The sequence below is a fragment of the Balearica regulorum genome, chromosome Z (assembly GCF_011004875.1).
Source record: "Balearica regulorum gibbericeps isolate bBalReg1 chromosome Z, bBalReg1.pri, whole genome shotgun sequence".
Taxonomy (NCBI): Eukaryota; Metazoa; Chordata; class Aves; order Gruiformes; family Gruidae; genus Balearica; species Balearica regulorum.
Window position 1 is genome coordinate 85,636,980 of NC_046220.1, and position 22,960 is coordinate 85,659,939.

Consider the following 22,960-nt stretch of genomic DNA (forward strand, 5'->3'; position numbering starts at 1 on the left):
CTCGTTAACTGACCCGCTCGCAAACGAGAACCTGGTCCCGGCCACCCAACGTGGGGTTTGCGCGGAGACCGGGCTCCTGCTCCAGTGACAGCAACCTCCAGGCTGGTGTGACTTCGCCGGATGCGATCCCGGCGAAGACGTGCGCATCCTGGAAATGATTTTCAGAGAGAAAGTCCAAAAGTAAACCTGGGAAATCCGTACTGCGAAGAGGCGGCTTTCTCTTCCAGCTAGAGAGGGAAGAGAGTCTTAAATATACAGAAATCTCGCAGGGACATCTATTAATTACACCGGCTTTTAATTATCTGTCACTGATACGTTACATGACCTTGAGCAAGTCATTTACTCTATGTGTGTGTATCTATCTGTAAAATGCTTGTGAATTATTTAATGTCTACAAATTGCTTTGAGATCCCAAAATGAAATGCATTATAGTTGCAATTATTGAGTCTGATAGCACGGTGCACGCTGGTGTCAGCCCGAATCTCGGCAAAGAGCTCCGGAAAAGATCTTTTGCCGGTCCTTAACGTACCGTGGGGAACACGAGAGAGATTGTGCAGCATCCGGGGGCAACACCTATTTTTTTCTGTCTGAGCACAAATAATTTTTGGATGCAGGCCGTGGAAGTGTGAAATTTTACTTCTCGCACAGATGCACAGGAGGAAAGGGTGTAGGATGTTCTGGTGTTTTTGGTTTTGGATGAGGTGAAGGTTGGTGTAAGTACTTCTCTTGAGTTAACTCGGAGCCATTGTATCTTGATGTTTTTATGAAGGGAAAGAAAGAAAAAAAACAAACCCCAATAATGCCTTCTAAGACCTTGAAAAGTCTTTGTAGCCCTACAGCATTTTGCCACACAGGCAAAATATTATTTAAAAAAAAAAAAAAAAAAAAGATCATTCAGGTCTACCTGCGACTTTCTCACAACCTAATTTTCTCTTTCACGTTATTTACTCAAAATGTAGCTAATTGTGAGTATCACGTTAGCCTTTGGAAAGCCTGCTCTGTGATGCATGTGTTCCTGTTATACGGGGCTTGACAGAAAATAACGTTAATGCATCTAAAGATGAAGTTTGACCCAATACACAATTATGAAATGCTCATTTGTTCCTAGGGCAGATGGTATGTGGTCAATAACTGTTGTCTGTGCTATAAGTCATAAAGGCAGCAATAAAATAAAATCTTTAGGTAGTTATAAATGGACAGATATCTGTGACCTTAGTTTTCTCTTGCCAGGCTGTCCGTTATCGATGCGTTACGTAAAAAGCACATTTATTAGCATCCTGCTTCCGTGGGCTCCAGCCAGGCAAACTGGACCAACATATTTACCTATTCCAAGGGGCAGGGATGCTTTATTTCATTTTTTACGTTGTTTTTCACTCGGTGGTCATACATGAAACGCTGTTTTAACGGGGGGGGAACAATCCTCTCCCCGTGCCTAACTTCTCTACCAGCGGGGAGGATCCTTGGATTTTACGACAGTCCTCCAGAATATTACAGCTGAAACAGCATTTTAGTATTACAATTCATGTGATTACGCTCCTGACTTGTTTATAAACTAAGAAATTTCTGTTAATCCTAAGTGTTCCGCACTGTGGTCTTACTTACGTATGGTGGCCTATGAGGTAGGTAATTTCTAGGAGCAGTCTATGATAAAAGTTACACAGAGCATACTTTACAGAAACTCGTAGACGAGCGCGCGCCCGCGTTCCGTAGCCAGACCTCGAAACTTGCCCTCTGTTAATCTGATTTCAATACTTTTTAAACCGTAGAGGCTTTTTCTGCGGGGATGGAGACGTCGAACTGCTGCATCTGCTCCTCGATGGTGACGTTGCAGGAGCCCAGCAGGATCCCGGCGATTTCACGGGATCGTTACCAACCTCGCTGAACTTACTAGGGCCTGGCTACCAGGAGGGCAATAAAGTGCGAGTTGTTATTAGCCACCTGACCACGCAGCCTTCCTCCAAAAAAAAAAAAACCCCAGCAGGGTATTTTTTTTGTATTTATTATGAGACACAGATTATGCCCTTGGCAAGTTTTTAAAACTAATTGTTAGGAAAAAGGCAAATGACGCAAAGCAGCGACGTCTATGAGGAGGTAATATTTTGCGATAGGCGTTGAGAATCAAGTAGGAAATTCCTTGAATGAAATCTTCGGTGATGTGAATTGGTAAGAAAGTCTTTTTTTTTTTTTCTTAACAGCCTCTTTATCTTGGGAGACCTAATTGCGGCCTTCCAGTCCCTGCAGGGGCTCCAGGAAAGCTGGAGAGGGGCTGGTGACAAGGGCAGGGAGTGACAGGCCAAGGGGGAATGGCCTGAAGCTGCAGGAGGGGAGATGGAGATGGGATGGGAGGCAGAAGTTCTTCCCTGTGAGGGTGCTGAGGCCCTGGCACAGGGTGCCCAGAGAAGCTGTGGCTGCCCCTGGCTCCCTGGCAGTGGTCAAGGCCAGGCTGGATGGGGCTTTGGGCAACCTGGGCTAGTGGAGGGGGTCCCTGCCCATGGCAGGGGGTGGGACCGGATGGGCTGTGAGGTCCCTTCCCACCCAAACCAGTCTGGGATTTCTGTGATCCTCACTTGCTGTTGAGGCGCAGTCCTGCGGTGGAAGCTGTCCTTCACTGCTGCTCTGACCTCATCTGAAAACTTTACAAGTGATCTCATCCCTTTTGAATTTTCAGGGGATAGCTGCAATTTGAACCAATACAGAGCAAATAATGACTTTTCTTTACATACACAGTGTCGCCTTTTCCTCTGCGCTGGGCTGAGGGGCCGGCTCCTACAAATCCCTGAGGAAGTACCTATTTATTTAGATAAGATCAAGATTTTCCGCTCTGAGTGTAACACCAGGTCATCACAGAGTTTCAGAAGGATTCCTACCTTTGGAAACAAGGGGGAGCAACGTTAAGCTTTGCTTTTCACCATATTTTCTGGATGTAATGATGAAAAACCTTCATGATAATTTATAAAACCAAAATTGCATTTTTCCTTAAGCGCACTCATTAATGAAAGTACATTTAGTAATGTAGTCAGTAAAAATAAAATCTCTTAGTGTGGTTCTTTTTCATTTATTTAGTGTTAGAGTGGAAAGATTAGTGGGTTTGCAGCTGGCTAAAGCTCGCCTTAGCAAATGCAAAGTGGGAAACAAGTGATGATGTTTTCTGCCCTCTCCTTTCTGACGGGTTTTCTGCTTTTTTAGCCTTTTGTCCCCAAATTTTACCCAGTATTTTACCATACGGATGCATTTGAAACCATGGGCAACTTTGGAAGTTTAAAGGCTGCTCCAAGTTACGCTGAGGGAAGAGGATATATTTCAGTTAGCTGCAGAACTGGAGGTTCAAACTGATTAAAATACATTTCTAATACATTCAGTACAAAGTGGGATGCGCGTCTCGGGTGAGAACGCTTCGACTCCAAAAGCCCTGCTCTAGCTGCGGGAGTCGTCTCCGCATCTCCGCATCTTTCGTGCCCGTGGGATTGCGATGATGCATCATTTGAATTTTTGGAGGCTTTTTTTTTTCTTTTTTCCTCTTTTCTTTTTTTTTCTCTTTTCTTTTTTTCTCTTTATTTTTCTCTTTATTTTTCTCTTTTCTTTTTTTTTTCTCTTTTCTTTCTTTTTTTTTCTATTGGAAACCATGAACTTCTGCCGTTGTGAAGTAATGATATGAGCTGACCTTCATTTTGAGAACTAAAGAAGCGTGAAACTAATCTAAATCATTAAATAAGACAAGTAATACCTTTATTTAGGTGAAGAATGCAATTTGCAGCTTTACATAGAATAACAGCTTCATTTTTCTTTTATTTCTTCAAGGCTGGTCTGAGGGGAGATATATTGAGATCCCATTGCCTTTCTGCCTGTCAGGCGTAGAGTTTAGAGTAAGACGGGGATACAGAGCTGTGGGAAGAGATAGGAAAATAGTAATTTTAATCTACTGGTTTTTGAAGTCACATTAGTGGAGTTTTATTTTTTGTGCCTCATGCTCTTTCCCAAAGAGTCATAACTTGTAAAACCATTTTTCTTTAACTTCTTGCAATAATAACACAGATCCTGAGTTGTTACCATATATGACAGGGAAGAATAGTAAATACTTATCTATTAAAAAAATATGTTTATATCTAAAAATGACAGTAGAATTGAATTTTTCTCTAGAGGAACTCCATTGGCTTTTGGTAGGATTGTGCTGACTCCCCTTAAGACAGGCACAACCTGGCACGTTCACTTTACGTAACTTTATTTTAAATTCACGGTTTGCGCAAGTTAGCCGTGAAAAGCACAAGGGATTAATTTTTAATTTTTATTTTTTTAAAGGGTTTGAACCTATGAGATGACAAAGCCACCCTTTAACTACACGCAATTGAAAGTCTCCCCGTTCAGAAGGCTGACAGGGTTGGGCACTTGCTGACAGCAGTTATCTTTCGTGGGTCAGGAGCAACACGTTCCTTATTCAAACACGCAAAGAGAAGACACTTTGCATTAGGAAAGGCTGACATTCCTCCGAGTTGCAATTGTTTCCTCTTGTCGCAAGATCAGCTGTCATCTCGCAAAAGGTATTTCTAGAAATAGGGAGGTCATCCCAACACACGGCGCTCTAAACTAGCTGTTTCTGCTGGCAAGCGTTAGATTAGTCCCCGAGTCTCTGCTACAGGCTCATTACAACCAATCTTTGACATTTTTGGTAAGAAACGCAGCCCGCTGTGGTCTTTAAAGGGAAAAAACTTCTTTGTTGGAAGCTACCGCCCTGCAAACAGGGCAGGCTTCGGAGCACGTCCTTCATCTGAGGGACCTTCGGGCAAGTGACGGTCAGGCTGTAGCGTGATCTTTCCAGGAGTTTACACGTTAAAATTAATTTTCCAGTTTGCTTTTTTTTCCTTGCGCTGTGGAAAATGAAGCGCTCTTCCTCTCCCAGGAGGTGTTGGGAACGGAGAAGTTACTGCATGTTGAATCTCGGAGCTTGCGGTACCGCGTACTGATGTGCTCCGTCCGCTGGGGGACAACCTCGGTGGGTAACCGAGCGCCCGCGAAGTGCGTTTACTGTAGTACAGAGAACTTTAAAGTGCTACTTGCCGATACAAATTCTGTTAAACCCAAAATCTCGGGGACGTCATCTTTTACAGGTCTCCATTAACCTTTTGCTGGGGTTTGTCTTTTTTTTTTTTTTTTTTGGTACGATATCTAGCATAAAATATCCTTAGTGTGCAACTGGGGTATTTTGATAGGGCTGGGTTGACACGAAGTAATGAAGATGAGTGTTTGGAAAAGTGTTTTCATCCTGATACGGAAGAAGCGTAACCTTCTGAGATGGTATTTTCAATTATTTTTGTCTGAAAAGGGAATTTCAAGGCTTTCACCCAGAGCCACGGCAAAGTAAAATATAAGCATCCTACAGTGCAAGGCTGTTCTGGAAAAAATCTCACTAAAGTCCCACTTTCCAACAATTCACAGACATTTTCAGGAAAAAAAAAAATTTGAAACATGGAAAAAATGAAAATTTTTGGGGGGGGAAAAGTCTGAAGTTTGTTCAAGCTGGTTTTATATTGCCACAATGTAATTAGAAGGAGCACGAAAACAGAATGGATTTTTATTTCTTCTGCTACCCACCTCACCAGCCTTCTTCACATATGCATGCCTTTAAAATATTCAAGACTGAGAAAAAACAGAGAGCAAATACGGCAGTGCTTGACATTTATCGATACATAAAATATTTATAGAATGTATATTTATAGTGCTTGACATTTTATATATACACACATACATTTTTCCAGTCTAAATGTGTTACATCTGTCTGCTTTAGGGTGTTCCGTTGTCCTTATTTGTGGTGTCTCACCTGTGTTTAGTGCTGCATAATTTCCACCAAAGTAATTATGCAAATTAGTCACTTTAGTGGTGTCCTTAGGAAAAATACAGGGCACACCTCACCCTGGTGTCGAAAAGACGTTAGCGATTGCATGATAATTGTTAAATACATTTCTTTTGAATGAAACTCAACGCACAGTTTAGGCGTATACTGAACATAAACTATAAAAAAAAAAAAAAAATCAAGCTTTCTACCAGTCTAGAAAAATACCAGGAATAAAAAATAAAATAAAAAAAAAAAAAGGAGAGAAATAGGGAGAGAAGAGCAACAGTTCTGGTGTAGGGAATGAAAAGCTGGAGGGAAGCAGGGTCAGGGTTTTGGAGTGCGTGCGTCGTAAAGAATAACTGGCAGGAATCTATGAATTACAAGTCTATAAATTAATTGCAGGCTTCTGGTGACATCGCAATAAACCCCACTAATGAAGATTGAGTAGTTTCTGATTTTGTCAGAGCTCTGAAAAATTGTATGGTTTACAAACTATATAGATACTGGTGGGTTTATATGATTTTATTGAATAACTTATACTAGGATTCTGGTGTAAAAAGCAAGTGTTAAAAATTAACATATGAATGTGATTCTGTCTTGAATTTTTTTCTTCAGCTTCTTCTTACCCAAAGAGCTTGGTTCTTTTTCCTTGAGCCATACTATCAACACTGATCCTTCATATCTCAGCCACTAAATTGTCTCTTTTTTGCGTATCTCTAGTGTAAGCGACCCTATTCTTTAAAAATCAGCATCCTGGTTACCGGTGTTCCCTTACGAGTGATGTTTCATTTGAAAAAAATCATCTACAAAATTTCCTGTCTGTGTGGTCTGGAAACCCTGATTTAATTTCTGTATGGCCGCAGAGCAAGGAGAGCCCATCCTGGAGCGTTTCCGATCCCAACGCGCATCCGTCTGAGCCTTTTTGGTAGGAAATTAGGCAGCTAAGTTAATCAGGACACTTCATCGGTTTTAATTTGCACGCATCGGGTTTGATCCGAACTGGGTCGGGAGCTTCTAGGTATCCTGAATTATTAAATATATGGTAAAGAAGATGTGAAAGAGGAATAGGGAAGATGGGGCATGGGAGCAGTGCTGGAGGGGCCAGGGGCGGATACTTATTTTTAAGCGCAGGTAACTTAGGGCGAAAGCAGAAACAATTGCTAAAACGGAGAAAAAAGTTGACGTAAAAACTTCGCGGTCTTACTTTGATCTGCTTGGTTTTATGCATTGTGCGCAGTTTTTAAAGAAAATAATCTCATTTTCTCCAAAGTCCTCCTACCTCGTTGTGCACGCCAGTTTGGAGAGCACTCGGGATTAATTGGGAGCCTGTGACGATCTCTGGGACTCTGCCTTCATTTATTACCAAAGCTGGCAACTCTGTTCTCATTAAGGCAAAGAAAAGCATTTTGTAGTTAACGTGATGAAATGCAAACCGTGAAGAAGGCAATTTTACCTGTACGTCTGCCATAGCGTTCCTACAGGACGCTGGTTTGGTTGCTTCCACTGCGCGTTTTTCTCATTTTTCTGCATCGCCAGTGAGACTTTTTGGTCTGATGTGCAAAAAAACCCACCCCAACCTCATGTTAATATATTAAATACTATATAACAGAGATGGCTCTAAATCCGACATGATTGGACAAGAAAAAAAATGAAGGGGGGACTTTTCCCCTTTCACCGGTGGCTTGGCTAGCAGCACCTCTTAGCGTCCAACTCCTCCGAGTTTAAAAACCTTGTGGATCGCGCGTTGTAGAAATAGGAACCAGAGGAGAAACCCCACTGGGAAATTAATCATTTTGTTTGCAGAGAATAGTTCGAAGACTAGAAAGCATGAAGCCACGTACTAAGCGGGAAGCCTGAAATTAAATCTAGAATTGCTCTTTCGGGGAGCGGGGAGTCCTCCTGGAATGTCGAGGGAGGCTGCGAAGAAACGGAATTTGTTTGTGGAATTGAGGAGCGTGCTTGTGTTGGGTGTGTGTGGCAAGGTTTTGGTAGCGGGTGGGGCTGCAGGGGTGGCTTCTGTGAGAAGCTGCTAGAAGCTTCCCCTGTGTCTGACAGAGCCAATGCCAGCCGGCTCCAAGATGGACCCGCCGCTGGCCAAGGCCGAGCCCATCAGCGCCTCTGTGATAACATAGTTAAGAAGGAAAAAAAAAACCAGTTAGAGCTTTTGCAGCCAGAGAGAGGAGTGAGAAGATGTAAGAAACTCTGCAGACACCCAGGTCAGTGCAGAAGGAGGGGCAGGAGGTGCTCCAGGCGCCAGAGCAGAGATCCCCCTGCAGCCCGTGGTGAAGACCATGGTGAAGCAGGCTGTCCCCCTGCAGCCCATGGAGGGAGGATGAGGGGGTGTAGAGATTCCACCTGCAGCCCGTGGAGGACCCCACGCCGGAGCAGGTGGAGGCACCTGAAGGAGGCTGTGACCCCGTGGGAAGCCCACGCTGGAGCAAGCTCCTGGCAGGACCTGTGGATCCGTGGAGAGAGGAGCCCACGCCAGAGCAGGTTTGCTGACAGGACTTGTGACCCCGTGGGGGACCCACGCTGGAGCAGTCTGCTCCTGAAGGTCTGCACCCCGTGGGAGGGACCCACGCTGGAGCAGTTTGTGAAGGACTGTAGCCTGTGGGAGAGACTCATGTTGGAGCAGGGGAACGATGAGAGGAGTCCTCCCCCTGAGGATGAAGAAGCGGCAGAAACACCGCGTGATGAACTGACCGTAACCCCCACTCCCCGTCCCCCTGTGCCGCTGAGGGGGGCGGAGGTTGAAGCCAGGAGTGAAGTTGAGCCCGGGAAGATGGGAGGGGTGGGGGGAGGTGTTTTAAGATTTGGTTTTATTTCTCATTCCTCTACTCTGTTTTGTCTGGTAATAAATTAGATTAATTCCCTCTCTAAGTTCAGTCTGTTTTGCTCGTGATGATAATTAGTGAGTGATCTCTCCCTGTCCTTATCTTGACCCAAGCCTTTTGTTATACTTCTCCTCCCCATCCCGCTGGGGAAGGGGTGAGCGAGCGGCCGTGTGGTGTGCTGCTGGCGGCTGGGCCTCAACCACGACAGCGCTGTAATCCTTCCAAACCTGGGGCCTCAGTTAGGGAAGAGAGGGCATTTTTTTAATGATTTTCACCTTCTTTTAATTTAGAGAGGGTTTTGTTTGTTTTTTTTTTTAATATTACGGCTTCATAAATATTATAATCAGACATTGGGAATGATGGCTCAAGAAATACAATTGGATTTTCTTTCTGAAATGAGAAGTCATGGGTGGTACATAGAAATTAGTCTATTCTGGCTTCCTGGCAACTATGGATATTCAAAACAGAGACCGTCGTTCCCCTCCGAAAGCTGGTGGAACGTACGTGGGCTGCTGAGTTTCTTGCATGTGTTTTTCAGGATGATGTGGGGGGGGGCTCATTAGAAATGTGATGTTATTATCAGTTTTCCTCAAATTGTGAATTTCCATCATCCTAGTATTACAATAATGATGAAATTAAATTAAATTAGCATATCGTATAGCATACTGAAAAACTGTGAATACATTACAGTAATACAAGGCAACAGATAATTGCTAGCTTAATAAGAATTCATTTTCAGCAAAGATAATTCAACTTTTTTCTTCTTCCAATCACTAGGGACAGATTTCCTGGTTATTGATTATCTCTTAATCTTCTACAAACCCAGTCAGAAGTTCTTCTTGGTTATATGAAAATGTCTCGGCTCTAAATACTTCTAATTTTGTGTCATTTGTCAGTGGACTTGTCTTGTACCTGTATGTGCCTGTCCCCGTGTTGACTTGTAGAACCTTGTTATGTATGCAGGTGGCACCCGATCCTTTTGAAATGAGTGAGATTTTATTACGCCTGTACTCGCTTAGTGAGAATTTATGTGCATCTTGTTAAACTAAGTCTTACACGTCTTCGAAATTGAGGGTTTAATTCTTTTTTTTTTTTTTTTTAAAGTTAACATCCAACTGTTGAAGTGTATTTTCTAGAATAAATGCTTTCCCTAGTATTTAATTTTTAATAGGCTCAGGGTTAAAGAGAATAATTTGAATTACAGATATGTTTTCTATTTATGTCTAGTAATCTTCAAGCTTATTGAAATGATTTACTTGCTAAGCCTTAATTTATATCCACTCATTACCACTTTCATTCCCCCCCCCCCCCCCAATCCTTTTTGCAGTTCCACCATGGTTTTTAATTCGCCCTTCAAATCTTTATGCCTACGAGAGTATGGATATTGAGTTTGAATGTGCTGTGTCTGGAAAGCCTGTTCCTACGGTGGAATGGATCAAGAATGGAGAAGTGGTCATTCCTAGCGACTATTTTCAGATCGTGGTAATTATCTGGCTTTTACTTGTTAGAATTACCCTTTCTCTCTTTTTCTTTCCTTGTTGTTTTTTTCTGGGGGGAAGTTTTGTGGGTTTGTTTTGGTTTTTAAACAAAGTTGTGACACGTATTCTGGTATTTGATCCAGTCATTGCCTTCGTATTGACCTTCCTGAAGGAGATGGAAGAAAATTTTGTTTTCCAGTAGGCACGTTGCATTGAGGTGTGTCAGGTCAAGTATGTTGACATTGTCTCCCAGTTTTAGTGATGTTTGAGCAAGATCTTTTCATGGGGAAGTAACAGTGTCAGGTCGTACTCTGAGTTGCTGTTGATTATATTATTTACTATGTGTTGGTGATTTTCTTTACTCGCTATTGTCCTTCATGAACAAAAATAATAGATTTCTTCTCCGAGGAAATAGTACTGGGACGCAGGGGGTAGAAAATGGTAAGGGTCGTTTGACGTAATTACAACTTTTCAAAGGGAATTGTTGTGTGCCCTACCCAAGGTTACATCCCATCCAGGACTCTAATCTCTTTTAGTTTAAATGTCGCTATGACATCGGCTAAGAATTCATAGCACCATAGAATGGTTTGGAAGGGATCTTGACGACCATCTAGTTCCAACCCCCTGCCATGGGCAGGGACACCCTCCACTAGCCCAGGTTGCTGTGTCTTCTGAAAGGGTTGATCTAGCTGGCTTCTCCTGAAAGCGATGTCACTAGAAAGCAAGCCGAGACGTTGGGGAGCACCCCTGAAAACTTCAGCTGCTCTGAAGGTGTCCATAGGCCCTGAGGTGTGGCTTGGTGCAGCACTTTCTAATTTTTTAACTTGTAACAAATAATATCGATTATAAGCATGTCTCTTAATTATCACAAAGAGAAGGTTCTTTCTAATGTGCTTTTCATACAGGATAGGCTCACTCTGCCATATAGAATAGCCAATGAAATCTTTTTTTATACTTCATTGCTTATTAGAAAGCAGCCAGAAGCTGTCCAAAGAAAAGACAGCTCTATTGCTATTGCGGTTATGTGGTGGAGGTGGTGGAAAATTATTTCACTTAGTAGTTAACGGGCGGTACATTTCAGCCCGAGCACACCCCTCACTCGAGATATTTTACCCGACATAATTGGTTTCTGCTTGTGCTAACAGAAGTTAAAAGTGAAATCGGTTTTAAATGAAGTAGGCGTAGAGTGACCTTTTCTTGAGGATCTCCAGGCCTCAAGCCATAAGGAGGGTTTGACCTTCAGAACGGTATTTGTTCAAAGGTGCAGAATTGAAAGTTCTTTTAAATCTTCCCTGCAGCAAAGGGCCGAGACAAAATTTAGAGCGCTACTCGAGTGATGGCTGTAATTTGGAGCTTAAGTCTCGAGAAAGGTGTCGGACGGACTCTGCGCAGGAAAGTGAATTCACCCTTGGGCCATGGGCACCATCCCTCGAACAAAATGCAAAGACCACAAGGTGTCAAGAGATTCCTCATGACTCCAGCTCTCTAAGGGCCAGGATTGTGTGAGCCGGAGCTGAGATCACGTACACACTACTGTGTTTCCCAGAATAGCTGTTTCTGGAAAGGTTTTATAATCCGCGTTCGCTTTGGATGGTGTTTTTCTAATTAATTCTCTCCGCTTCTTTTCTTTCTCTCTTGCTCTCTCTCTAGGGTGGCAGCAACTTACGGATTCTGGGCTTGGTAAAGTCAGATGAAGGTTTTTATCAGTGTGTAGCTGAAAACGAAGCTGGAAACGCACAGGCCAGCGCACAGCTAATCATCCCAGAGCCTGGTAAGATGCAAAGGACATACAGAATTGTAGATGTAATTAATGCTATTAACATAAAACTCCCAAATGAGCAGCTACTATTCTTTACTCCCTCTTACTTATCCAGCTGGCTGGCTGTAGTTAAAAGCGTGTCCAGGCTATCAGATAGTTTGAGGCATTTTGTTCACTGGGGCAATTACAAATGCTGGCCTTGTCCTAGAAACGACTCTGGAGGCCACCTAAAGCTGCGTGAAAAGCCAACGGCAACGTCTTACTGTCTGTTGGAGGGCTTTATCCTGCTGAAATACGAGAAGCTGCTCAGAAAGGGGTGAGGCGATGGAATAAAGTAGTCCGTAAGAAATCGAGAATTGTATCGTGCATACTTCTGCATTAAGCTGTTGTAGAACATTTGTCCTGGGGAAAGGGAAGAGAAGAAGAAAAAGAACAATTTGACAGTGGGATATCAAGTACAGCCAGCTGTTGAGATCAGAAGGTTTTTGTCTGCGTGTTGGAAGGATGATTTCTTTATTTTTTTGTTGCTCTGAAATTAATAGGTGTTTGCTTTTATGGACTGTGCTGTGCAGCAGCATAAGCGTTTACTGCTTTATGGGTTTTTAAGTAACAGAAAGATGTCTTCATCTGAAGCTAGGTGATATGTAAAACATGGATAAAAGCTTTTCAAAGTTTCTGGGTTGTAAATGATTAATGACCTGCACTGGGCTGTGGGTTACACTTGCTACTTCTCATGGATTATGCCAATAAGCTGAGAACTAGAGGACGTGCTGAAGCCTTGTTTGTTCTCCAGTTTGGACTGGGAAGAGCAGAATCTTGGTAGCCCACAAATACTCTAATCGAGACAGCCCTCCCTGCTGAGATCAGTACCCCAGCCTGATCGCTCGTCCCATAGAATTTCTTTGGGAAATTGTTTTCACACAGCATCAGTGTGAAGTTTTAAAGCTTTGCCAAAAACCTGGCCTTCTGGAAAGAGAGAAAGAAATGCAGCCATGGTCCGCGTTCTTGTTAGCTGCAGCAGTCTGACTCTTAAGGCCTCCTGTCTGAGCACTGAGCAGGAATGTTTGCTGAGATCCATCAAAGTTCCGTCCTGTGAGCTGTTGGGTTGCGAGCACTGTTACCCAGAGTGCTACGGAGGGAGGTGGCAGTACCGCGTGGCCCTAGCTGAGATCATCTGGTAGGCAAAAGTGAGGAGTGAGCACCGCTGAAAGCCTCAGATCCCCGGTTTGCTGAGTCCCCTCCATACAATACTTAAGGCAAGTGAAAATGGGAACAGGGCTAAGGTTTCTCCCTCTGTTTTCTGCCTTGGTCCTAAATGAGTGGCTGAACGTGGAGTTTGCAGATCTTTGAAGCTCACCTCTCATTCCTTCTCCCTTGTGATTCAGCATCTCCTTCAGCCTGTTCTTTCTTTTCTCTCCACCGCCTGAAAGCAACTCCAGCAGCAAGCGGGGAATTGCCAGAGACCTCTGAGCCCCTCTCCCTCCCCTAGACGCTCATCCCACTTTGCAGCCATGAATCTACGCAGCTTAGCGGGAGACCCCGGGAGGCGGGTGAATAGAGAAGAACCGTAACGTCCATGGAGTCATCGTTATTGTCCTCCTGCTAGCGTGCCCCTCCAGCCTGGGCTCCCTCCTCGCCCTGCTCTGCAGTGCTAATTAGCTGACCGAGGTTGGTGGTTGGGGGTCGGGAGCTCGAGGCAGATATTTATTTGGGTTCCCGTTCTCCTACGCGCCCTCCACCTGGTGCAGCGCGGGATCTTGCCAGATGAGCGTTTCCCTCTGCGCGGTCGCCAGAGGTGATGATGAGGTTTTCTTCCCTTAGGGACGAAGGTGAAAATGAGAAGGCACTTGCAAACTAGATTTCACTGGCAGAAAAAATACCTACGTGATATTGAGGAAGGCTGGCTGGGATCAGAGGGACATCATCCTGCTCAGAAACAACCTGCTCCGCTACAGATCTCGCTGTGGGGAGATGCGCAGTTGTTTTGCCTTTGGTTTTTGTTTGGTTTTCCTTTCTGCCTTTTTTTTTTTTTTTTTTTAATTTAAAGCTGAATCTCACATTCAGCTCGTGCACTTGGATTATGTTGACACGCGTGAACATCTGAAGGAAACAGGCCATCTCCTGCTGCGGTGGGGTTTAATTTGGTGGTAGGATCATCCTAGGGGAAACTGGATAACTCATTGCGAGGGGAGCGCTGACAGTAAATTTTATGCTCTGTGTTGGTGTTTATTATGTTTGGCATTGAATTAAGATTAAAATAGAAGAAAATGAAAAGAAAATCCTGAAGAGCTACGGGACACCATTGTAAACTGTCTCCGTTTCCCTTTTTATGTGATGGATTACTATTTTCTGGCTATTTAATCAGATCTTCAAACAATGCCATTCCAATTCCTCTGAGATGAAGGGAGGGCCAGCGTGCGCAGATGGTGGAGAAGCCAGCTCTAAATACAAATGAAGCGGTGAGGCTGGCCGTAGCGGGGAGGAACGTACCCCGCTCTGCTTTGATTTTGTTGGGCCACGCTCAGCACGTGTCTGGTGCTCGGCTTGAGCTCTGCGTGGTACCACCGAGTAGCTGGGGTCTGGCCAGGGCAGGGGTAACTTGACGTCAGGGTAAAATAGTAATTTTTTTAACCTTTTTTTTTTTCTGGTGGTTCGTGTGACTACAGATAGTTTTTACTTTCATTTTTGCAAGTCATTTGGAACATGTAGTGGGTTCAATAAATATGCCGTGTATGTTCTGTTGGGGGATTTTGAAGTTCTGTTCAGGTAGAAGGTACAATCAGTCTGCTCCTGCTACCGTTGTTGTTACGCGGACGTGTAGATTCACATCCATTGCTGGCCACCGTTAACCGTAGAACCTGAAGTAGCAGCACATAAGCTGGCATTAAAGCAAGTATAAATGAGCTCAGATTGAGACCAAATATACCCCTCGTAAAGGCTGTGATGCTAAATTGGAATTAGACAATACTGAAATGAGAAGTGAAAGCCAAATGGGCTGTGAGCTCACACAGATAATAGCTTCCACTTTTAGTATTCCAGATGTGGCTATAGGATGCTCAGAACTATTTCGCTATGTGTTGCTTAGACAATAAAAAGCCAATGAGCTCCCTGAGAAATAGAAGATTTCTGTCCTTTTAAACTGAGATGATGACTGGAGAGGCAGGCTACTTAACAGTGCGTTATGAACTGGAGTAAAATAAGGGATGGTAGGTGGTCTGCAGTACACGCATTAATAAATCAAAGTACATTTGGGGATTCCAGCACACTCGGGGAAAAGGCGCTTGGGATTGTTTCTTCTCCTTTTTCCTTTCTTTCCCATTATGAACCTTAACGTTACCCTTTTAGGAAGAGATTGCTCACCAGTTTATAACAAGAGAAAAAAAAATTAATGCAACTTTAAATACTGCTTATTTCTTTAAAAGCCAAAACAAGAAATGAGCCAGATTTAAGGATTTCGGGTCTGTCATCGTCTCCAACTCCCACGTTCTGGGTTTCTCGGGCCGCTTTGCTGCTTGGCTGCTTCTCTTTCTGCTTCCTAAAGGGCGATGGACTTGATACGGTCTATGGGAATGTGCGATCGCGTTAAGCAGGTACCAGGAATAAAGCTGAGGAAATGTACTTTTGCTTACCTGTACTGGAAAACAAATTCTCAGCAAGAAAAAGCAGATGAAAGAGATCTCAACTGACTGTCTTATTTTATAGCTGTATAAAACCTGTTATTTGCACACCTAGAAAATGAATAGAGACCAGCATGGTGGTGAGTGATGGACATGCATAACTTCACATGAGGAGAGTGTCCCAGAGGAAAATCTTCCTATAAAGAACTCCCAGACAGTTATTTGCTTTATGCCGGCGGCTTCTCGCAGATCCATCCTTCAGATATTCGCAAGATGTGTGGAGGGATTGTTTTATTCTAGCAGGTGAAAGATCAGATAAAGCCAGCCCTGAAATAATCAACTTGTGAATATGGTAGGATAATTAGTAGCTGTGTTCCTGCAATAAATTCCTTGCTAGACGAATCTTCAGCTTAGGAAGGTACCCTCTCCCAGAGACTGAGGAAAGTGCTATAAATCACTCCTGGCGTTACATGCAGTAGCTAATTTAGCAAACAGAGTCGCAAAGAAAACGATCTCTTACGCGGCATAACTCGTCAGTACCTGGGCCGTTTGCGCTGCCTTTGAGGAAGGGATCGCGTGTCCGTCCGCGGATGATCTCCGGATGTTTGAGGATGTCCAAGGATGGATGTCGCAGGGGGACGGGGGAGAGTAGAGTGAGCTGAAGCTCGTGGGTCGCCTGGTCCTCGATGGTTGGTCGCCATCGAGCCGGTGTTTCACCCCGAGCCCCGCTGCTCGGGCTGCGCTTTCCGTGCCGTTCACTTTGTCATTTTTGTCATGTACTTTTTCTTTCTTTTTAATTCCTCTACTTACAAGTTGCGCGGCTCCTTCTCATGTCAGATTTTCAGCTTAGCGACTAGCAGCTTTAACATTTTTGCCTGCCTGAGATCTTTGCAGGGACTTTGCATTTCTGTACAATAAGATCGGGAAACCTGTGAATGACTTTTCTTTGCTAAAGAAACAGGGCTCGACTCAAGTCTCAAAAACCTCCCTCTCTCCCTGAATTCCTGTTACAAAAACATTCTATGAAGCACCGTTTCCCCTCTCTTTATTAGCATAAGTATTATTTAGTATTATTTATAATTATGCTATTACTTACATTACTTATTACTTATCTATAATTACAGTATTATTTATAATTCCCCATTAAAAAAACCAAACCATACTAAAATCCATCTCTGTGCTAAGAAACTGAGCTTATATTGGCATTAAAACTTCAGATTTTTAGTCCTTACAAGTCTGTCGAAATGCCAAACCACGTACATTAATCTTGCTTCTGGTTAGCCTTAAAATTAGTCTGAAATAAACCCCATGATTTCAAATATCAGGAAAAACCAGGTGGTTGGGGTTTTTTTAACAATTGGTAAAACAGTGGAAAAAACAGCGATGAAAAATGCTCTTTATTGGAAATTTTAAAAAAGAGCTTGGGCAGCCGTATGTTTGTGCGCGCAATCCTGATCCTGCCTTCGCAGAGGAAGCTGGAATGTGCCGTCTCTTTGGTCTGCTCTTTATGCCCTGAATTAGAAATAGCAAATTTCACAGAGCTGCTTCGCATTGTGTAGGCAGAGACAGAGCAGAAGAAAGAAAGGAGAGACTATTTCAAGATCCCACTCATAGATTTCAGAGTAGAATATATATATATATATATTTTTTTTTTCCCCTTGAACGCAGAGAATGGTAGTTCTCCTGGGATGTGGAAATGTATTTATTTTCTGAAGGCTTATGTAGACGGGCGGTGCAAGTTATACCGACCGTATGGACTTCTGTAAAAAAAAAAAAAAGAGCTTGGGGGCAAGTTCCCGCACCGGACCAGGGAGCCTTCGCACCGCTGAGCTGACGGCTTGCCCGCCGCTTCTGGTGTGGACGTTGCCAACTGGCTCTTTGCTAGAAACTTTGTGCGTGGTTCTGGGGTGCTTGCTCCCAAGGGAGGGACAGGGAGATGGCGTGCAACGTCACCCTTCGTTGCACGTGGTTCTCCAGCACCGTCAGAGCAGAGTCAGCACCCTCAAAGTCTCTTTCTGGCTGCAGATGAGTTTCCCCTGACACATAGAATTGTGGAATGCTTTGGGTTGGAAGGGACCTCACAGCCCATCCAGTCCCACCCCCTGCCATGGGCAGGGACCCCCTCCACTAGCCCAGGTTGCCCAAAGCCCCATCCAACCTGGCCTTGACCACTGCCAGGGAGCCAGGGGCAGCCACAGCTTCTCTGGGCACCCTGTGCCAGGGCCTCAGCACCCTCACAGGGAAGGATTTCTGCCTCCCATCTCATCTCCATCTCCCCTCCTGCAGCTTCAGGCCATTCCCCTTGGCCTGTCACGCCCTGCCCTTGGCACCAGCCCCTCTCCAGCTTTCCTGGAGCCCCTGCAGGGACTGGAAGGGGCTCTAAGGTCTCCCCGCAGCCTTCTCTTCTCCAGGCTGAACAACCCCAACTCTCTCAGCCTGTCTCCAGAGCAGAGGTGCTCCAGCCCTCGCATCATCTCCATGGCCTCCTCTGGACTCGCTCCAACAGCTCCATGTCCTTTTTGTCCTGGGGATCCCCGAGCTGGATGCAGTTCTGCAGGGGGGGGTCATGCTATGGCATGCAACCCATCTCTGGTTTTAGGCTCTAAAAGCTGCACTCTACTGGGCTGCAACACGGCCCCGAGTATTTAAGACGCTTGGCAATGAAAGAAATCGTGCAAAGTTGTAACTATACCTTAGGGATATGAGGTGTAACCTTCCATGAGATGCAGCTCCACGATGAAGTACTAGGTAGCCCAGACGTGCTAATTTATTCCCAAAGGTGAGGTGACAGCCCCAGGCAACGGGGACCTGGGGGAATTTAATGTGCTCTATCATCATCCTGTCTGGAGCCCCACCACTGGTGATAGCCAAAGAAGTAAACCCCGGACAGCAAAAAAAGCGGTAAAAGCACCTGAAGTCCAGGGATGAGGAGAAGAATAACCTCTTGAACCGTAGCGCCAGGATTTTTTTGCGTTGAAACAAGAGATTTAACGTCCTTATTTTGGTATGCACAACTGGTAAGCTGCTCGCATTTATTGCACCGCATAAGCAGTAATAATCATGATAATAGTAAGAATAAATTTTGTTTATATGCTTTTATGGTCTTTGCCATAATATTATGACACCTTACTGGGGATTTATAACAGGCGTATGCAAAACCGCAAAATCAGCGGAATATTTTTCTAGTTAGAAAAAGAAGTTGGTCTATAAAGGCCATCCTAAGAACAGCAGAGGTGCTTTGAAGGCACCTCTAGATAGATGCGCTGGTTTTTAGAAAGCATTTTTTAAGTTGCTGTAGTCATCTAAGGTGTCTGTTAGACACCTAAGAACATTTGTGTTTCCTAATTCGTTTAAAACCATGTTTGTGCTATCTTTAAAAAACCCAAAGCATTCAATTAAAGAGTGATCCGAGCACAAAGGTCCTGTAAAGACATGACAGAATTTTACAGAAAATACTGTGAAAACTATTGCGTGGAAGAGAGGAAGAGCTATTGTCTGTAGTCTAACGGGAGCACAACTATGTATTAAAATAGATTTAGGATTATTTCTAAAAAAAGACAAAGGGTAATAATCTCCTATAATTCTATTAACCATTTAAAATCCAGTCTTACCGTGATTTTTTTTTTTAGTAAAGGATATATGTTGATAAATAATAACTCTAATGGGAAACTGGAATACAATTAGCGTTTAGGTGGTGTTAATTAAAATGTCACTTAACGTATATTGACTTTATGCGGTAACGTCAGAAGAATCACAAGATGGAACGAACAACTGCACAGTTAGTTCAAAGGCTTTGAGATCTGTTAGATTGTAGTTTGGCAGAGTAGCAGAACTGAAGTGAGTATATTATAAATATGTAAAATGATGTACTAAGTCCTGTATGAGTTTGGTGCAGACAACTGAGTATAATTAGTGTAATGCCTTCGGATAGGAACTCCTACTACGAGTATGTTATTGGGTTTGTGGGGGTTTTTTAATACCTTGAGGAGATTTTGGTTTTCCCAAGTATTGTGTGCATGACAAGGCTTGCCTACCAGAAAACTTCATTTTTCATGTAGGAATCTGAGTGCAAAGAAAACAGGTTTTCCTGAACAGCTCATTCAAAGAGTTGCTTGTTCAGGTTTGGCGTAACCTCAGCGTTTTGTGTTTTCACGAGAGCAATGCAACGTATTAGTGAAGTAAAGCTGTAGGAAAAAATCCATAGAAGGTGCTGAGTCAAATTTTGAAGAAGCTGGGATGAGAGATGAGGTCAGCTAAGGCTCAGCGTTGGGGCTGTAGGTGTCTGCTGCCACCTGGGTCTATCGCTTCTGCGTCTGCTGCCCCTTGGCTTGCGTGGCGCATCCCCTGTCCCCTGCCCTCCGAAGGCTGGTGGGTTTGTTTGCTTCCCTGGTTTGTGAACGTCGGGTTACTTGGGGCTTGAAAGAAGCTGTGAGTGTCTGTGTAGAATCGTAGAATCATTTTGGTTGGAAGAGACCTTTAAGATCATCAAGTCCAACCATTAACCCATCACTGCCAAGCCCACCACTAAACCATGTCCCCAAGCACCACATCTACCCGTCTTTTAAATACCTCCAGGGATGGTCACTCCACTCCCTCTCTGGGCAGCCTGTCCCAGTGCTTGACAACCCTTTTGGTGAAGACATTTCTCCTAATCTCCAATCTAAACCTCCCCTGGCACAACTTGAGGCCATTTCCTCTCGTCCTGTCGCTTGTTCCTTGGGAGAAGAGACCGACCTCCACCTGGCTACCCCCTCCTTTCAGGGAGTTGTGGAGAGCCATCAGGTCTCCCCTCAGCCTCCTCTTCCCCAGAGATGTACATACAGTCTACTTGAGTAGACTGTGAAGATGTAATAGCCTTTTTTGTTTCTTTATTTTAAAGGTATCAGACAATTAAGAATTTAAGAGACCTTAGATATATTAATGCACTCGATCTAAGTAATAAAGAGAGCAGCGCTGGTGGCTAATTTTGCAAATGTGGGAAGAGAAGAAACCGAATGAGAACTGAGGGAAACTACGGACTGCAGCTCCTGCAAGGAGGTCTTCACCGATGCTGGAGGCCTTCACCGACACTGGTTGGGGGGGATTTACAGTCAGGAGAGGGGACAGCACGAGGTTCAGAGAAGCCGTGGTCATTCTTGAATGCACGTGTAGGCTCTGAGGGCTGGCCATCGGCCAAGATCCTTCTGCCCTTCTTTCCAGGGAAATATCTGTGGCCTGAGGTTCAGCCATAAGCTCTGAGGGGGCTCTACTGGACTTTGCAGCTTCTGTGGGTGTAGACTTTCTTCCTTTAAACTACCTCTAAAGAAGGAATTGAGGGAAAAATATGGAGAAAAGCCTTAGAGAGGAAAGACAGACCAGTGCCTAAACTGGTAGTCTGACCCTGGTGTGGCAAACGCTTTGCCATGAACCTCCCAGTCCGTCACGGAGCTGCCTGCTGATCGAATGAATTCAATAGATTTTGCCTTTTTTATAAAAGATGGCCTTAAAATAACTACATTAGCAAGCACGGGGTGTTCATATATTCTGTAGCTGGACGCTGGCTGGGAATTTAAGTCATTTAAGAGCTGTTCACCTCTGTACGGTTCGTGTCCTTCTGGCCTCGTTCGTTTGGCCGTGTATAGCTGGCGTGTTTCATCCCTGGCGTCTGACGTTGTAAGCCCGGAGGGAGCTTCATTTTTAAGTTAACTCCTCTCTCTGTCATCTGTTCCCCCCCACCCCCCCCCGGCTTTTGCAGGTGCTCATTTTTCCCCTAAACATAACAGTTTCCTTTAGAAGCACAGATGAAGTTACACCGCAGAGTTCAGGAGTAATAAGGTCAGGAGATGCATTGTCTGCAGTCCTGAGCGCTGATGGGTTTTTATATGTAGTGCACTACCTTGTCACCTTCCCAGCAGAAACCTATTTGCTGAGCTGCCATTTGATCAACGATAAGAAAGGGTAAGAAATAGCCGAATGCGTTTGGTTTAGGGCGAAACAGCAAATTAATCTTCGGGCATATTTGTCAGGGATACTAACTTTCTATCTTTGCTCCCCGAGGGAAAGATTTAGGGAAAACAACCCCCAAACGTGTCGACTTGCGTGTGGCCCTATTTAGGCAACTGCTAGATATTATATTAGGTTTGCTTTTATTCTTATTTGGGGCCAACGGTACAAGGCAAGACACGGAGCACGTGCGTGAGTTACAAAAAACACGCTGCCGATATCACTCTGAAGACTGGAATATATTGATTTCATTAGCACCCGCAGCTCAAGCCATAAAAGATCGTGAGCTTCGTTATCCCTGCGAACACACGTGTTTGTGGGCGCTCTCCTGCGCGCAAAAAGTAATTTTTCAGCGTTGTAAAAGATGGGTCTGGGAAAGAAGAAAAAGAGGAAGGGCAAACTTTGGCTCATGGCCACCTGGAATAAAATCCATTTAATTCACCCTGACTACCCTTGTTATAGTGTTAAATATAGACTAAATAGTTTAATATGGATTTATGTAATGAGCTCACAAATTGATTTTGCAGCACAGGCTCGGTTTAGAGTTTAGGAGCAGGCAGTCTCTTGTTAAGATCAAAGCAGTACTCCTGCCTTCTGACACTGCCGAGCACGGGCTTGGGGGCAGACGATTATTTTTTTTCTCTCTTTCTTTCTTTTGGTTCTGATGTTGATTCAGACCTATTAGGACTCTGTCTGTCTGTTTATTTACATCTGTGGGATCAGAGAGTAATAAGGGGGGGGGGGGGGGATTAAAAAAAATCACAGATTAAAAAAAAAAGCCTTGTGCAAGCTCCTAAGGGAGGAAGCAGGCGCGTTTCTTCTAGGCATGCAAATGTCTTATCTGAGTGACAGGGAAAAAAAAAAAAAGCAGGCTTCTCATATTCTCCCCCTTCCTCTCCTCCATCCCTTCCTTCTCTCCCATTCCCTCCACCCCCCATTTAGGCATAATTTCATGTCCCTTGTTTAAACATTAATTATTTAGCTCCAGTAATTTGCTAATAATTTGCAGGATGATATTTCTTGGAAGTTTAGGAGATGAATCCCTGAGCTGGTGCATCTTTCATCCACCCCTTCCCTTGTCTGGCTCAGTGGCCTCGGTTAGATGTAATTGTAATTGGTGTCTGGGTTGGGATGACAGTGTCAGCCTATCATTTCAGGGTTTAGAGCTGTACATTGGATAGCCAGATTTGTAATTATAATGTGCTTTTACTCCTATTTATATTCAGCAGCATTCTCGCCTTGCTGTTCCTTTCCTTGGGAGTGGAAGATTGGGCTGGGCAGGGGATGGCTTGAAAGCAGTGAGAGCCATTATTTGTTCAGAAAACACCCTGATTCTCTGAGGAATAGAGGGCCAAGGTGAGCAGCCGTCAAAAGTTACCATTTACTGTCCTGGAGCATGTACTCTGAAATTGGTCCTGTCAAAATTAAATGCACTGGCCCCTCGAAAAGGAGAAAGCAGAATT

The 22,960-nt window shown here is 44.1% G+C and overlaps 1 protein-coding gene across 1 annotated transcript in view; it reads left to right on the forward strand.

The window, feature by feature from the left end:
- DCC (DCC netrin 1 receptor) overlaps window positions 1–22,960 on the forward strand; it is a 364,131-nt gene that overhangs the window by 128,478 nt on the left and 212,693 nt on the right. Inside the window, exons 5-6 of the mRNA XM_075740931.1 lie at window positions 9,989–10,143; window positions 11,790–11,910. Of these exons, the coding sequence (XP_075597046.1) occupies window positions 9,989–10,143; window positions 11,790–11,910 (276 nt within the window). The remainder of the gene's footprint in view (window positions 1–9,988; window positions 10,144–11,789; window positions 11,911–22,960) is intronic.